Genomic DNA, 17,416 nt, shown 5'->3' on the forward strand with positions numbered 1-17,416 from the left:
TTCATTTATCTGCTGATTTGTTTTCATAAGCGTTTGTTTTTTCTGATCTTCCATCATGGGATTTCTTCATTACAAGGTCCTGTAGCTGCAAGAATGCACCGTCAGCAGAGCATACCTTCTATTGTTGGAACTCAGCAAAACAAGCACACACCACCATAGATCTGAATAAGTAAGACAGGACAGTCGGTATTCATTCATACAAACATCTTTAATCAACAGCACAGCCACTGAAAGAAGCAATAAAACACTTATTTACAGTCTGACTCCCTTCTGTCATTCATTCACAGTCACCCGTCAGTAAAACCAGCACAGCAAGTTCACTTTTAATTCAAATCCTCAGTTCACCCACGGCTGGAAATTCACAATTTGGATTCAAAGGAGAGTTCAAGTAAGGCAGCTTTTTAACAATGCACGGTAGGTCCAGACCTGACTTGTTTTTAAAACATCTTTTATCATCAGCTCAGTTGTAGATATTCAAATAAAAAGAAAATAATGCAGATTGTGTCCTGGAAAAGACACGACGTGAGCCTTTGATGTCCCCCGGTGGGGACAGATAAGGATATTGGATGTTAGTGGGTAAAGAAATCTCCGACGTGACCTTCATCCTCTGATCGTTTCCACAGCAGAACGGCGGCCACGAGACCGGCTACCCTGTACGTTCCCAGTCCCTAAAGAGTCTCGGGGCTTCACTTGCTGGTGCAGCCGGGGTACGGAGGAGGGGGGGAGTTGGTGGCCGGCAGCGTCGGCGTGTAGGGGGGCGGGTGAAGGGCTGGAGGGTACATCTCACAGTCGTAGGGATACGGAGGCGGAGGACCTGAGGTCAAAAACAAACAACAAATGTCATATTAATGAATCTGTGATTTTTTTCCTTTCGACCAGCTCATAAAAATTTACTCATAAAAATAGGAATTATAGTTGCTTATTTTCTAATTAAATGCATCTGAATGGAGGCGTTTGTAAATTTTGCATTCAGATTTATTAAAACATTACAAGGTATTACAATCTGTCTTGTTATGGTTGCTTAAACACCAATATAAAAGTAATAAATTCTGCAAACTGGTTGTAAAAATTAGAAACCTAACTATAAATGCACATGCATGCAAGTGGTAATCACTCTTTTTTTCTGCTCCATATTATGTCCCACCAGCTCCTGATGGAGGAATATTTCACTTTAACTGTTCACAGTTCGGGTTGACTCCTAAACTTACTTAACTTTATTCAATATTTTGGTTTTGTTGGAAAGCATGTGCAATATTGTTGAATTAATAATTAAGAAGCTGTGAATGTGATGCATCGTTTATTCACTTTTCGCTTTGTTTTTTGGTCCTCCTGATGGAGAAACTCCATCCAATCCTCTCCTACATATAATAATAATTATTTGACAATATTTGACCAATAAATGATGTATTTTTGCATTTTGCACACCTTTTGCTCATGATAGACAAACCAGGCACATTAACTATTAAATACTCCCTATAATCATAAAAAACGCCAAATATTGAACAATTCATCATTATTATTTTGAGATGAGCCATTAGAATATATACCAGGTTATTACTTGCACTGTTTCTGATTTGTTTTAAAAAGACTGTGGCCTCCACTATATTATTTTCATATCACCTTCGAAGGTACAATTTCTTATATTTTTTAGCCAAGAACATTCAAATAAAAGCTTAAAAGTGCAAATAATGTGCATTATGTAGGCTCTGATGTCCTGCTATAGTCATATTAGATACATTAAAACTGCTTATTTGAGATAAAAATGTAACTTTAATATTTTTTCCACGTTTAATCTGATAACTTGACAGACATTAACAGTCTGGCATGACAATTGCGTCCTCTTGTGGACGAATGGTGAAATAGCACTTTCTAAAACAAAAATCATTGAAGGCATAAAAAAAAATAAAAAATAAAAAATCACCAGGAAGTTCATTCATAAAACTTTCAACCATCGTCTTTAATATGTTGTGACTGTATTTTGGAATGAGTTTTATCTGAAAACCTGCAGGATTTAATGTATTAATCTAGAATTTGTCCCATTCAGCAGCTCACACGAGCATTGTGCAGATCATTGAAGTCATGAAATCCGATCTGGAGGAACAGCTCGTCCAATGTAGCATGAAGGCGATACAGCAAGGAGAATAAAACACCATGAATAAATAATGAGCTCCGCAAAAAAAAAAAACATTCCTGAAGACATTCCTGAGGCTGAGAAACTCTTGGAAAAGATCACCCGCGGTGAAGTTTGCGCCGCTTAACAATGAAAACAACCCTTTTTCTTTTTGTTCAGGGCCGGTGCTCCGGGCCAGGGTGGCTCCTGGAACAAATTACGCTCCATTATATTGCTGCAACTACAGTTTTCTATTCATATCTGGGAGCCGGAGGACGGGAGATGAAGTTTCACTGGGAAAACAAACCTGACCTACAAACAACAGTCAGGAAATTGTTCAGCACGACTTGGACAGTGATAAAGAAACTATTTTCTAGAGGGGGAAAAAAACACCCTGATCAGAGAATAATACTCAATCTCACATTTTTGACACTTAAATTGCTAAAGCTATAAATCGTAGTTAAATATTTAACAATGAAATTTAAGACATGAGGTGTGGATGATGAGCAAACTAAAGAAAATACAGTTTCCAGGGATTGTTATGGCGCATACTTCTGATAAAAAAACAAAGGTCTACTGTCTATTTGTGAGCTTTAATGTATTGTAGAACAACAACAAACACCACATTAACCATCATCACAAGAGTAAAGTCAAGTTTCTGCTCCATGTTTGGGTTCCATCGCCTCCGGACTGAGAAATCTTTCAGTACTTCTACAAGTATTATGCATTTTAATGAAACATCGTGGTGTTATTTTAGATTCCTTGCATTAAAGAGATTGTGTAGTTTGACCCACCTGGGTATCCCTGGGTCACAGTGTTGATGTAGGAGGTGGTGAAGACGCCGACCCGCGCCCCGTGCCCGTTCTTGATGCACATGTTCATGCAGAGGAACAAGGCCACCACGGCGCCCATCAGAAACACCACGCCGAACACGATGCCGGAGATGGCAGTGCCCCTGGAAAAAACACACACACACACACACACACACACACACACACACACACACACACACACACACACACACACACACACACACACACACACACACACACACACACACACACACACACACACACACACACACACACACACACACACACACACACACACACACACACACACACACACACACCCTAATGTAACTTTGTGCTGCAGATAACAGGCCCCTGGTTGTCAGATTGACGTATCATCAAACTCTTTCACAGATTACGTCCCTAAAATAACCATAGCCGTTTAGCTGGATGCTAACTAGCTTTAGCAGCTCCTTTCTCATATCCACGATTTAGCATTAGCAACGTGTATGATAATCTACTACTTTTTAGATTTACCCCAAAACGTGCAGATTTGTGAGATTCAAACAGCAGATTGTAGCTCATTAACGGGTTTATTCTAAAGTTCCGTTGGCAAAGATCGCCGTTTCACGTGTCAGATTTTCAATAGTTATTTGGAAAACAATATTTAGGCAAGCACAACATGCATGCACATCCCGAGATAAGAGCAGAGCACGCTCAGACTTTAACGGAAACACAACAGCGATGACGCGGCGAAACGTGTTGAAGCAAATGTGCCGAGTCGTGGTAGCCAGAGGTCAAGGGTCAAAGCCTGTGAGGCTAAGGAGCAGCTGGTATGTGCATCGGTTCAGATCCTGCCGCCTGGGTCGTGGAAATATTAACCCTTTATACGTCCGAGGTTCCGTTTGAGTCCGTTTGTTTTTGCTGCGAGTTCGACTCACGAGAGGACGTCCCCCACGTAGGCGTAGTAGGAGCAGCAGAAAGACGGCGATCCGTCGCAGCAGAACTCCACGCAGCTTTCACACTGGGCCTCGCAACCACCTGCAACACACACACACACAGTTTTGCCGGGACACCACAGACTGCTGGTGTGAGCAGGATAATTGAGGCTGAAACATCCGACATGGTCGTTTGTCGGCGATCCGATTCAGCACTTTTCACGACCGCCCCACAGCGAGAAGATCTCCGTTTGGTTCCTGATCCTTTTGTTTAGAGTTTACATTTCCTCCCTGAGCCTGGGACCCCGTTTACATGACTTTATCACAAGGGAACGGTGAGCGTTCGTCACTTCGTCACCCTGAAAATATCGACAATCTGGACTCCAAAACACAGCACCACCCAGTGGCCTGTTACTGTTAGTGTTTAATTCAGGGTTAGACGTGTGTACGATTGTTATCAAATTGGAAGGTGTCAAACAGCTGCTTTCCAAATATTTTGGCCATTTGTTATTCATGGTTAATCTACACCGCCCCCTATGGCTACTGGTGGTACTGCTTCGTGGATCCATATACAGAAACCCCCGAGGAGACGGATAGAAATACAGACAAAGAAAAACTTTTCCGTATGAAACCTTATCAAGAAAATCTAACACTCTCAGATTTATTCACTTTTCTGCATTTTTTTAGATGGCCCAAGAGGTCGCAGGTTCAATTCCAGGTTTAGACCTTTTTACTTTTAGGTTCCATCTTAGCCTGGTTTTGCTTTTCTTCAATCCAAAACTAGTTCTTAGTTGTGTGTCCACCTGTAATTTACTAAAAAGTTCTTGTCTTGTAACTTTCTTCGCTGTGATGAAACCTTTCATGATTTGACCTAAAAGCCCACAATCTCACCATCTAGAGCCGAAAAGACTCATTTGAAAAATCACAGCATGTGATTTATAATGAGCCCTGTGAGCTGAGGAAACCTTTTTTAAAATACGAGGCGATCAATACCTGCCGAGAATCCAGTGGTGACATGATTAAAAATAAATTCCCGCGGGGTGAATTCACAGAGGAACCCGTCGTTTTCCCTCAATTAAAGTTCAGATCCTGCACCTGCTTTCATCTGCGGGTCTCTAACTCAAGTTTGTAATTACAAAACGGAGTCAAAGAGGGCTTCCTGATCACGGTTTGATATGAAGACGACGAGGCCGCGAGCAGACGTCTGGCTGCGCGGATACGCTTGACTTGTTTTCCACTGGAGGCTGGATCGGATTCAAACGCAACACATTTACAAAGATGTGATGAATTCATCCAATTTTTACAGACCAGAACTTATTTTCTCTCTAATTTCATGAGAACATTTCAATCTTTGTTTGTCTCACTCTCATGTGTAAACGGGGATGACTCTGTGTGCTCAGCACTGCCCCCTACAGCGAGGCAGGAGGAGCGCACCATATGCTTCGAGTTAAGATAAACACATTAACTATTGGAAATTGAAGACATATAATACGATTGTATCAACCATGAGGGAACAATTCAGCTCTATTCCTTGCATGCCTCTAATTTTAAGAAGGTTAAAGCCCGAAGGGAGGCTCGGCTTGTAGCTGTGTCACTTTCAACGTTTTGGAGAAAAGCTCAAATCTTTCAGATAAAATCACTCATATGATTGGAGTCATGTATTCACTAGATTTGTATCACACTAATTAAATTTTTGGATTATCTAATTTTCTTTTTTTTCCCCCCCTCTGCTATTTTTCTGAATGGCCATTTCCAAAAATCTGTGTTCTTCAGGAAGTTGTATTGATCCAAGAGGAGAATAATCACAACTGGCAGACATTAAATAGGGTTTTGAATCCTAAAAAAAGCTCCTTTCAGGGTTTAATGAATAAGTCTCCTCTGTTCGAGCCCATTTCCACCACTTTCACATTGACAAGGGTCAGTTTATTCAAAATCTCTCAATGACTCATCTTTCTTTGGCGTGCATGCAGGATGCATTTGGCAAAAACAAAAACAAAAAGCTGCTTGAAATATGAAAAATGTTGACATTTATGCAGAATTAGAAAAGAGAGGATGAACGCTCGGGATTCAAAGTGGAAGGTTTGGAAACTTGCGACTCTGGGCTGCCGTGAGGCCCGTGGAGAGGCCTTCAGGAGCTGCAGAGCTCCAGGTCGTAGGAGCGTTGTCCATTCAGGAGCTCATTTAATCGGAAAAGGGGGTTTCATCAGGTCCATGACTGGCGAGGTGTTTGAGTTGAGATGATTCAACAGCCTCGCCACACCGGCACGTCTCGTGTGTCAGTAATGCAGTTTATTACCCCGCTTTGCCTTTGCACTCGGGTGAAAACCCTTTTATTCAAAAGCATTGCACACACAGCTGCGTGTGTGTGTGTGTGTGTGTGTGTGTGTGTGTGTGTGTGTGTGTGTGTGTGTGTGTGTGTGTGTGTGTGTGTGTGTGTGTGTGTGTGTGTGTGTGTGTGTGTGTGTGTGTGTGTGTGTGTGCTCGTCTCAACCTGCTGCCACGACACGAGCCCTTTTCATCCCAGTTTTTTTTTGTCCTCTCTCCTCACCCACAAGTTTGCACCTTTGCAGGGCAAACACTTCAAATAAAGGACGTTTAACCCTTTAACAACTATAAATAAGTAGGTCAAAAGCCACACATTCATTGCATCTGCATGCAGTGTGTAATTATTGGTTGAATGGTGTGCAAAGACAACGAATTTAAACAAACACGTCTTTATACAGAGTCTCCTTTAATGAAAGTTAATATAAAACATGATTTGCATCACAAATGGTCTGTTTTGATGACATAATTAATTTTTGCCCTCCATTGCCTTATTTTTATCACAACTTTCATTCAAAAATGAAAGAAAAATAAAGTCAGGCACCCCCCATTGATTGATTTTCTTCCTGCTTGACCCCTTCCTTAACCCCCCCAGTAAAAAGCCTCATGTATCCTTCCAAAAAAAGCTAAATAAATAAACAATATGCAACAGTATAATGACATTTTTCAACACTATGAGGGTATAAAAGGATTGAATTTGTGTGGTTTTGGTTTGTTTGACGCTTTTATAGATTTCATGATGCACATTTCTTTTTCTTTTGTGGCGGATTAAAGTGCAAACACTCACTCCCGAGTGTGTGCGTGTGCGTGTGCGTGTGCGTGTGTGTGCGCCTGAAGGCACCTCTGCAGGTTTGCCTGCTTGGGTTCAAACAAGTGCTGCCAGCTCACCACTAATAAGGGCTTTTCTTCTACAAACTATGAAGCCAAATTGAAGAAAAGCAGTGTTGTGTGGAATCAGCCAGTCTTTTGATGGGTGTCCCCTCCCCAGCATTTGGTCCCACATGCAGCAGGCTGCTGCTGTGCTCTGTCTGGGTGGTCCTCTGAGGTCCTGGCTCCTGTCTCTCCACACACACACTTTAAACACAATAGCACTATGTCCTTAAACACCCCCACCCCCACCACTCCACCACCCCCCAAACCACAGCAGCACCGTCCTGCAGATTTCACTCAGATTACAAAGTTTACATGACTAAATTCCACCTGATTGTATCAAATCTCCTCAAACTCACCCAGGAAGCAGCCCAGCAGCCATGTCCACCTCACCGCCTGCGTCCACCTCCTCCAGGGACTTTCCATGACCTCCCCTCTCTCCGTGCGTAAAAGCTCTCCAACGCTCCTGGATTTAGTCCTCCAGATCAGGAGATCCTCCCACCCCAGCACTTCTGTCCTCACCTTCACCTCTCCTCTGGGAACATTGAGGGGTTTTCTTGTTTTTCGCCCAGATTCAGAGGAGTGGAGCTCCGTTTGTTCCAACACGTGTGCGCGTCCTGCTCCCGCACCTCCGACTGACTGCTGCTGCTGCGGGGGGGCTTTACTGCGCTCCCCTCCCCCGTGCGCCGCTCAAATTACCCTGCTTAGGTTTCCCGAGAGAGAGAGAGAGAGAGAGAGAGAGAGATGAAGTCATCCTCATTATGACAAATGCCTCCTGGTCAAAGCTTTGCAAAGTATTTATTTATTTATTTTTTACGATTTCTTTAGAAGCTTCATATCATCCAGATCCCCGGTCTTCCTTTGTGTGGGAAAATTATCATTTCCCACAGTAATATATCTTGTCATTTGATATCTTAAGTCATGTCATATCATACTATGTGATATTATGTCATGCCACGTGATTTGATATATCAAATCACGTGATATATCATGTCATACCACATATATCATGCATATATCGTGCGATACGTTATCATATCATGTCATATCATATGTCAAATCATACCATAGGATATTCTGTCATGTCATCAATTGACTCTTACAGTATTTCATACCTTGTATTGTACCTTCATATTGTATTGAATACTGTAGTATTCAGAGCAGTTGGGTCTTGTATGATTATACATCATAACAGTGTTTTTGTATTACATCATATAATCCCATATTAGTCCCACTTAACATTTCAATCAGACTTTTGGTTCCATGTGAAGACTTGGCAACTATCAAACTCATGATCATTTAATAATAATAATAATAAGTTAAAATCTAACCTCTTTTAACTAATCCAACATCTTGGAACACGTGAAGGAGACTGGCTTGTCTGGGACAGTGTGTTTTAAAATCAATTCGAGAGACTAGAACTTATTTTATCAACCTCACAAAGAACAGCTCAATTAAACAACAAATCTTCTGTGGCGTTCCTCAGGGTTCTGTCCTTGGGCCCTTACTTTTTTCTCTATACATGTTACAACTTAATAGATTGAGCGATTGATACTGCACAGAATCTAGAGCGACCTCATGACCTCTATCGGTTGTCTGAGAGTGTATTTTTAATACTGTAGAGATGAAATGACTGAAAGAAAAATGGCTCTAAAGCAATAAAATAGCAAAGCAAACTGTGCGAAAGTCGTTGAACTGGACTGAGGTCCTGGCTAAAATGGCAAATACAAAACTTTAATGGATGAAACAAGTAAAATAGTTAAAACGACTACAAAAGCTAAAAATGGAAAATACAAGTGAAATGGCTAAAATGGCTTAAACAGCAGAACCAGCTCGGAAGCTAATCATGCTGAACAAAGTTAAATGGTTTAAACAAGTAACTTACAACGTTCAACATCCAGGAAGCAATCATCAGTAGATGAAAATTATCCTTTTTTATTCTTCTTTTTTTTTTTAATGACTTCTTCCTGAAGTTTCTGGGTCACATTTGGCACAATTTAAACAAACTTTTATGGGTGAAGAGCGAGGGTGGCAACGGGATGAAGATAATTTAGTTCTGGGAAATGCCACCCACATGGAGGAGCAGCGATGATTCATAATGTCTTCCAGATGTTTCTTTAGAGCTCGTGTGACGGTGGGACATGTAAAAACAAGCAGGTAGCAAAACAAACAAAAAAAAAGAAATGGTGGGAGATGGGGTTTTTAGACCTTGTTCACCCCTAAATTCTCTGAAATAAAAAGGTAGAGTTTCTTGGTCTGGACCAGTTGTTCAGGCTCACTGACACATTATACCATTACAGAGATTACAGAGATGGTCAATCTTGCTCCTAACCAGCTATAATTAGTGGATAATGATTTCCTTTGTGCTGCTTAGGGAGGAAATCATCAGCCGGACGTGTCGCATGGGTCCAGTTAGGCTGAGAGAGTCACGACCGAGGAGAATATCAAACAAAACCTCGAAAAGTATCACAGTAAAACCGGATTTGAACAAAACTGAAGCAAACTACGTCACTGATTTATTCGAAGGCAACTGAATGGGTGGTGAGCGAGCGACTGATCTGATCGGCTACAAACAGGCTGGACAGACTTCAGGAGTTGAAGACGCCTTTGTGACACTTCTGGACATTTACCAGCAACATGGATGTTTCATCTCTCTTCTGATCCAGTGAACTTATTAAAAATCGACAAAGCATTGGTTCAGTGGATCAGTTGGTTTCTACAGGAGGAAATTATCTTCCATTTTATTCTCTATTTACACAAGACAACTTGCAACACGGAACCAACTCTCAGATCTTCTTGACCTTTTCAAGACGTTTGTGTCAAAGGACCGAGATCACAGATGACCACGGCTGAAGGCAGGGTAAAGAAAACCTACAAATGTGGATGTAAAATGACATGACAAACACACACGACTCTTCACAGCTGCTCCACACTTCCTCTCAAGGTCAAACGTGGAATTCGATATTTGTCCTGATCTTTCCACAAACATGTGATGATTTCTGTAGCTTCTCTAAAGGTTTTGAGGCAAACAATGGAAATCATGCATGATTCCTCACCTTCTCTGGGGACGACTTGTGGTTGGGTGTCTGTCTTGCCCAACAACACTTTGACATATGGATGCAAGATGTAACGTCAAATCAAGGATCTTGTAACTGGAAAATGAGCCGTTCTTACAAACAGAATATTAAAACCACTGATTGTGAAATGTCGGAAAAGTTGTGCACCTCATCCTGCTGTTGCCATGCCTCCATCCAACAATGACTCAGCTGTTTCTAATGAAGCAGTTAACGACGTGGAAGCACTTTGTGAGCCTAGTTTATTCATTCATTGTCTTTTCTGTTGTTGTTTTCGGTTCGGTCGGGGCTGAAAACCACTGCAATCTGTGTTTATTCACACAATGACCCAACATCATTGGAATTGAGTCGTGCAGCTCAGATTTGTGGTGCTATGAACTATATAATGTGACACCTGGGTGTCATGTGTCGTCTGTGAAAGACCTTGCAGTGACTGTGCTTTTAAATTGGATTAAAATAAGGAAACACACCCCCATCTAGTGGACAAAGTAACAAACTGCAACCAGGTATATGAAGGATGATTGATGTAATTGAATACACATTCCACAATCCAGTGGGCGCATTTCATACTTGTGAGAATGGATCGCATTTATTTAAGAAAATAGAATTTTTTTTCTCTATATAAATGCACCAGACTGCTGTTTACTCCCATCAAGTGAAACAATTCCAAATTACATAAAAATCCTTTCATATCCAATTAATAAATTATTTCATTTGGTGACTATTAAAGGTACAGTATGTGGGAATTCTGCATGTCCATCCACTAGGTGGCAGTGATTAATGGTGGTAACATCTGTTTTGAAATGATATTGAGTTATTACCAGCTGCTTCATGTGCAGCGCCATCTTGTGGCACATTGTGGTACTGAAGAAAAAGCTAGCAGATGGCAGCACAACACATTAATGTTTTTGAGATGTTTTTTTTGTTTGTTTTCTGCCCCTTGAAAAGAAATTGATTGGTGATCATTGACAAAAAAACTCTGGAGGCATTTGTTGCACAAGTCAATGTGATACTTTATTCATGAACCTAGGACCATATATATATTTAACAATGTATAAATACTCTTTATATTCTACTTCCTTCTGTGATCTCAATAACAAATAAAAAATAATATTAAAAAAAAGCCACATGATTATATTTAACAGGCTGTACAAAAATAAATAAAGATCGGATATTCTGTACAAAAGAAGAAGAAAAAAAAATCTTGGAAGTGCCTTCGCAGAAGGCAGGAGAGACTTACTTATGAAGTAGTAGCAGGAGACAAGTCCCTCTTTAGGTCTCCACACACACACACACACACACACACACACACACACACACACACACACACACACACACACACACACACACACACACACACACACTGTCCTCTTTGGTCTCGGAAGAGGTCCCTCACTGAAGGCAGAGTAGATGAGGGCAAGATATGGCTAAAAAGGTCAAAGTACGGTGTACTGAGGCGTTTAGAGAAACGGAGTGTTACAATGTGCCGCTGGCAAAGATGAAGTGCTTCAGGTCTGCGATAAATAAATGTGGACTGAAGTTTGAACATAAAAACTACGAGCTATTCCTATTTTCCATACCTGATGGGGTGGACAAGTAGACTACGAGCTATTCTCTTTCACTTATATACTCTGAACCCCCCCCCCCCCCCCCCCCCCCAACCCCACCAGCCCAACCATTATCGGTCTGTCCAGCCCAGCTTGGACAAACACTATATACATGCAATAAAACTTAGACACGCACACGTACACACACCTTGTCTCTCTCATACAGACACACACACACACACATACACACAAGCATGACGCCGTCTTGGTGAGCAGCATGCTTGATCAGTCCATGATGGTGCAACTGTGATGTCTGGCCCCGAAATGGATGGAGGGAATGGACACGCGTTGGTAGTTACAGTTAACAGTCGCTGCCGGTTGCACTCTTGTTCTGGATGTAAACATTCACCTTCCTCCTGGAGGCAGTGAAGATGAGAGTCCATTGGAGTCCTTAGCAGCTGCTCTGATTGCAGAGCTCCAGCAGGGGTCGTGGTCTGTCTTTGGGGTCGCAGCTGTCATGGGTCAGCGTGCGGCCGTCGTGGCCGATGCAGCGCAGCTGGCGCTTGCGGAAGCCCCGCCCGCAGGTCTTGGAGCAGAGCGACCACTCTCCGAGCAGCCAGGAGGGGCAGGGCTGCGAGGCACAAGACCGCGAAGCCAGGGGTCTCAGCTCCTCGGGGCAGTCCTTAGAGGGACGCCCCTGAGGGTCCAGGCACACCACCTCTCTCTGCTGTGTGCCTCCCCCACACGTCTGGGAACATGGACCCCACTCCCTCAGGGTCCACTCAGCTCCGCCCACCTCTCTGATGGCGTTGATGGACTGGCGGCGGCCTGCGTTGCTGTTCGGAGTCGAGGCGGCGTTGTTGGGTCGAGGTGCAAAGTAGCTGTACTTGACTCTTGGCCTGGGGGCTTCGCCGACCGACAGCACCTGGATGGTGAGGGGCTCGGGGAGCGGGGCGAAGCTGCGGAGGCGCTCCAAGGTGGCAGAGGAGCCGCTGTATCGCAACAGCGCCCCTTGCAGCGCAATGTCTGTCTCCATGGTCATCAGCTTGTATTCGCCATTCAAGATGTACGTTCCGTCCTGGCGACGCACCGCCAAGTAACTGTTGTCGTGGCGACTGCTGCCTGGAGCACGTTGCTTGACATCCAGGTGTGTGGCACCAGCTGGGATGGTGACGACGTCCTGATAACCAGGCCTGGAACAGAAGCAGACGGAGGTCAGATTTTTCTGTGATGAACGTTTCTGATACGTGCAAAGAGACAACTTTAAGTTGAACGCTGCTTACCTGGCTCGCTCCAGAGAGCCGGACACTTTCTTGCAGGTGGAGCCATCCCCGCCGCAAACACCGCACTTGTCAAAGCGTCGGTTGGAGCCGATGATGCGGTCGCATCCCGCCTTCACACACTGGCCTTGGACACAAACGGAGGTTGAGTCCGGGCTGCAGGGAGTGCCGTCAGCCACCTGGGGTCAGCAGAGAAACACACAAGATTAGTCAGAATTCTGTCTAAGACAATTATGTAAGAGTCAAAAGTCTTTTCCAGCCTTAAGGCTACAAAAACTACAATAAACTCCAACTTTGAGATCTGCAGAGGCAGAGAATAATAATAATAAATAATCGCTCTCACCTTGGATTTGAGGACAAAGAAGTATCCAGTCCCCTTGGCTCGGCACACCAGCTTACAGCGGTCTTTGGGTGAGACTCCGGCATATTTGGGCACCCACTCGACGCCCTCGCCTGAACCCAGTGACACTTGAGCCGACATGTCGTTGTGGGCCAGACACTGCTCCTCACGAAATGAGAGGCCTGAAAAGTAACCCGGAGAGGGGTGAGATTTACTGCCTGCACAGCCTGGCAGGCGTGAGAGCCTTCACACCAGAGTACGAGGTAAAAAGGGCTTCGAGGACACTTTTCAAATGTTTACCATTGGTATCTGGGCAGGCTTCAGTGTTGCAGGAGCGATACTGGATCCTCTTGCCCTCGCAGTATTTTCCTCCGTTCTTGGGCATTGGGTTGTCACAGGCGCGGAATGAGTACTGAACCCCTCCGCCACATGTTCGAGAGCAGTCCCCCCAGGGACCCCACAAACCCCAACCACCATTGACAGGAGTCTGGAAGGAACAGCAGTGTAAGTATGACCATTCAAAGTGAGCTGTTTCTGGATAATATGGTGCTTGCTGGGTCTGACCATGAGGATTCTCACCTGGTGTTTGGCTGCCTGACTCTTAGTGAGGCACTGCCCGGCCAGGCAGAAGCTGTCGTGTCCGCAAGATGTCCCGTCAGCCCAGGGGAAGTTCTTAGTCTGGCAGACCAGCAAGCCATTGGACGTGGTCACCGTGCACCACAATGCTGCGCAGGTCGTGCTCAGGTCTGGACAGTGCTGGGAGTCCTCGCCAAATGTGAGACGGCACTGGTGGTCGGCGTCGTAGACCGTCCCTGGGAGCGGCTGGGGGAGCGGCTGAGGCTTGACCGGCTTGTCCAGGAGGCAGTGGCCATGGCCGTTGTCCAGGAAGGTGGTGACCATGAGAGCAGAGCAAGGAGACCACGGCTGCTGCTGGTCCAGGTTGGAGAGGGTGGAGGCCATCATGTGGGAGCCCCAGTGGGCACCGTTGACTCCGGAACACAGCTGGGCATCATCGTGAGGCATGTTGAAAACGTGGCCTGGAGAACAGCAGGATCATAGCATGTTTTTAGCATCTCAAAAGTTGGATAAGCATGTTATTTGCAAAATTCGACAACTAATAGTAGAATTTTTCTACTTACCAAGTTCATGAGCCACAGTAAATGCTGCCTGAAGTCCGTCATCTTCAATGATCGAGCAGCTTCTGTCAGGATCGCACACAGTGCCGACATCTGCCATACCCAAAGTGTCACAAGAGTGGGCACCACAGAGGTCCTAATCAGGTGAACCAGGAGAAGAACAAACATGAATACTCCAATGTTTCTTTCTGTGATTCGTTTTAGTCATGTTGCACCGCTTCTACTCCAACCTACCGTCCTGGTGAAGAGCACAGCCGTGTCGTAGTGCTCGGGGTGACGGTCACTCGCAGGGTTGTGCTGCCGCTGCCACTGGCAGAAGTTGCGCAGGGTCATGGCGGCGTTCGACGACACCTGAGGGCCTCGCTCCTCCTCGTACACCACCAAAAGCTTCACCACGGCCAGGCTGATGGAGTTGTGTATGCTGGGGTGGCGGTAGAGGCGTGACGCCACCGCCATGATGGTCAGAAGGTAAGGCTTGAGCCCGGCGCCGTGAAACTCAGCCATGGACTGGTCGGCCACCAGCATGATCTCGAGGTACCGAGGGGTGGAGACGAATCGCCTGGTCCTGCTGTGGGCTGAGGGGAGAGCAGGGAGAGAGAGGTCAGATCAAAGCAGGTCAGGTGAGCTTATTTGAACCTTCTCAGGTTGGTTCTGATTATTGATTAACCTCATTTGGAATCGCCAAACTTTAAGGGCCTGCTCTCAACAACATTTACACAATCTGGTTTTTTCTTATGTGGATGGAGGCTCAGAGAGCTGCGGATGTGCCTGGAGGAGCCAGGCTGCCCTGACTCAGCATCACACCACCAGCGGCTCCTCCTCCTCATGGGTCCACATTCCTAAAACGACCTTCTCTGCTGGAAAATTATGCCAGTGAGAAAATCCTGTGTGTTTGTGTTTGTGTGTGTGTGTGTGTGTGTGTGTGTGTGTGTGTGTGTGTGTGTGTGTGTGTGTGTGTGTGTGTGTGTGTGTGTGTGTGTGTGTGTGTGTGTGTGTGTGTGTGTGTGTGTGTGTGTCGGGGGAAGAAATGAATGCCGGTGCGAGGTGTACCAGGAGGCGAGTTTACGCGTCTCAGCCCTGCCGGGCTCTGGCTGGCCCCAACCTCTTGGCTCCCCTCGACTCCCCTCCCCTTCATCGTCACTACTCCTCCTCCCCCTTTCCTCTCAGAGTAAAAAAATAAAAAGCCCCCACTCCTCCTCCTCCTTTCCTCCCCTCCCTCCTTCCTCCTTAGTAGTGAGCGCTGACAGCGCTGTCATTGCGCACGCTGCGCAACTTTGGCGCACGGACAACTTCAGCTGACAGCAGCTTCACAGTTACAATAATCACACGCAATTTTCAAAGTTTTTGCTTACTTGTTTCGTCTCAGCTTGTTTCGTTTCAAGCTCTAGCGATGATGAATGTTTAAAAAACTATTGCAATTTCATCCTAAATAACTAATTATGCAGATTTTCTTGGTTGCCAGACTGGAAATTGGAGCTCAGTGCGTAATAAAAAATGAGTAATAGAGTGTAAAATGTGCTCAGCGTTACCTGTCTGGTCTGCGTTAGGGGCTCCGTGACTGGCGTCTTTCTCCATATTCTTTGGCACCCTCTCTTCGTCCTCGTTGACCCCGCACTTGCTGGCTTCCTCCTCAGACGGAGCGTTGCGTCCTCTCCGGCGGACCGAGTGAACGTCCTCCTCCGAGCCCAGGAAGTCGCTGACATTGAGGGGCTGGATGAAGTACTCTTCGCCCTGAAAGTAGAATCCCCCCCGAAGTCCATGGCACAGGTTGAGCGCAGCCGCGGAGTGCTCCTCTCCATTCACCGTGCCCGAGAAGAAGCAACCCGGCTCGGCACCGCTCTTTGGTTCCTGCGTCGGTTCGGACTCGGGACTCCCCACAATATGGAAGACAAAACCGGGCGCCAGGAAGGTCTGATCGGGCTCAAGCTGCAGAACCAGCTGCTGGCCAAATACGTCCAACCGGTACACCTTCAGCTCCCCCTCCTTTTCCTTCTCCTCTGCGGACGGAGTCCTCCAAGGTTCGGCCTCGCTGTCCGAGCGGGCCGACGGGTCCAATCTGACCGGCACCACGGTGCTCTCCTCCCACGCGCTCACGCACAGAGCGCAAATCAAGCCAACGGAAACGCGTAAAACCCACATCATACAACTGATATCCGACCAGGGGATGTTTGCACTGAGAATAAAGTCTTTATTATAAAGCACGTAAATCCTTCTTTAACAAAAAAAAAAAAAGAAGAAAAAAGTTTCCACTATGAGCTACAAAGACTTCCACAAAACTGTCCTCAAAATTACGCACGCGCGTAATGAGTTTAAAAAAGGATCAAATCCAGTGTAAAACTCATTTAAAGTTCTGTGCAGGTCTGACTTATTGCAAAGAAGTCCTTGGATTAAATGAAAATTAATGCTGGAGCTCAGCAGTAAATTCCAACAGGTCGCTCTCTCTTTAACACTCTGATGTCTCAGCTCGCTGTCTTCGAGTTCGGAGGGAGCTTTTCGCGCTCTGTTAGTCTGCTCTCTGCTCTTGCCTTGCAGTCAGAACTGAGCCGGTCCCCTCCTATATATCCCTCTGCCTCGGGACCACCCCCTTTTTTGAGGGCCCTTTCATCTGAGAGGGAGAGGGGCCAAATCCCGTGCGCAAAGAAAACGCACAAACGACCTGGAGCGTTGCCATAATGATCAATCACTGTGGAGGATGGAGGAACTTTTTTTTCCCTTTCTCCTTTTAGTCAGAGCCTGTCTGTCACAACAGTTGCACACTCACAGTGTCATCACTGTACCTATTATCTGATGATTTCACACACAGCGCACATGTATGACATTAAGTGTCCAAACCTCTGCATGTGTTACTGATCCTGTGCTCCACTTTGCGACATATGGAGCCTGTTCCCGCATACAAAGAGCCCGGGGCTGATATAGAGAGGTGCTGTAGTGTCAATGCAACTTGAGAACAGAGGCTCGGGGAATGGTAACCATATCGTGTTGGCCGGGGCTCCGGCAGCCCCGTACTC

At 45.4% G+C, this 17,416-nt stretch overlaps 2 protein-coding genes across 2 annotated transcripts; both read right to left on the reverse strand.

Moving 5' to 3' along the window:
- Positions 1-190: 190 nt before the first annotated feature.
- Positions 191-7,706, reverse strand: cyyr1 (cysteine/tyrosine-rich 1). Its single transcript, XM_080493283.1, has 4 exons — positions 7,391-7,706; positions 3,843-3,942; positions 2,905-3,065; positions 191-814 (listed from the first exon to the last, which is right to left on the reverse strand). The coding sequence occupies exons 1-4, from the start codon at positions 7,455-7,457 to the stop codon at positions 687-689; spliced, it is 456 nt and encodes a 151-aa protein (XP_080349409.1). The 5' UTR covers positions 7,458-7,706; the 3' UTR covers positions 191-686.
- Positions 7,707-11,099: 3,393 nt separating this feature from the next.
- Positions 11,100-16,936, reverse strand: adamts1 (ADAM metallopeptidase with thrombospondin type 1 motif, 1). Its single transcript, XM_080492874.1, has 8 exons — positions 15,938-16,936; positions 14,643-14,983; positions 14,412-14,544; positions 13,852-14,309; positions 13,573-13,759; positions 13,276-13,454; positions 12,936-13,111; positions 11,100-12,845 (listed from the first exon to the last, which is right to left on the reverse strand). The coding sequence occupies exons 1-8, from the start codon at positions 16,548-16,550 to the stop codon at positions 12,104-12,106; spliced, it is 2,829 nt and encodes a 942-aa protein (XP_080349000.1). The 5' UTR covers positions 16,551-16,936; the 3' UTR covers positions 11,100-12,103.
- Positions 16,937-17,416: the final 480 nt, after the last annotated feature.

Source organism: Lipophrys pholis (genome assembly GCF_963383615.2).
Source record: "Lipophrys pholis genome assembly, chromosome: 23".
Taxonomy (NCBI): Eukaryota; Metazoa; Chordata; class Actinopteri; order Blenniiformes; family Blenniidae; genus Lipophrys; species Lipophrys pholis.

Coding starts and splice junctions, on each gene's coding strand:
- adamts1 (XM_080492874.1), bottom strand. CDS start 16,550: ATGATGTGGGTTTTACGCGTTTCCGTTGGCTTGATTTGCGCTCTGTGC. Junction 14,984..15,937: donor CCCTAACGCAGACCAGACAG/GTAACGCTGAGC, acceptor CTCTCCCCTCAG/CCCACAGCAGGACCAGGCGA. Junction 12,846..12,935: donor GGCTCTCTGGAGCGAGCCAG/GTAAGCAGCGTT, acceptor CTTCTGTTCCAG/GCCTGGTTATCAGGACGTCG.
- cyyr1 (XM_080493283.1), bottom strand. CDS start 7,457: ATGGAAAGTCCCTGGAGGAGGTGGACGCAGGCGGTGAGGTGGACATGG. Junction 3,943..7,390: donor GCTGCTGGGCTGCTTCCTGG/GTGAGTTTGAGG, acceptor TGTGTGTTGCAG/GTGGTTGCGAGGCCCAGTGT. Junction 815..2,904: donor TGTGACCCAGGGATACCCAG/GTGGGTCAAACT, acceptor TTTTGACCTCAG/GTCCTCCGCCTCCGTATCCC.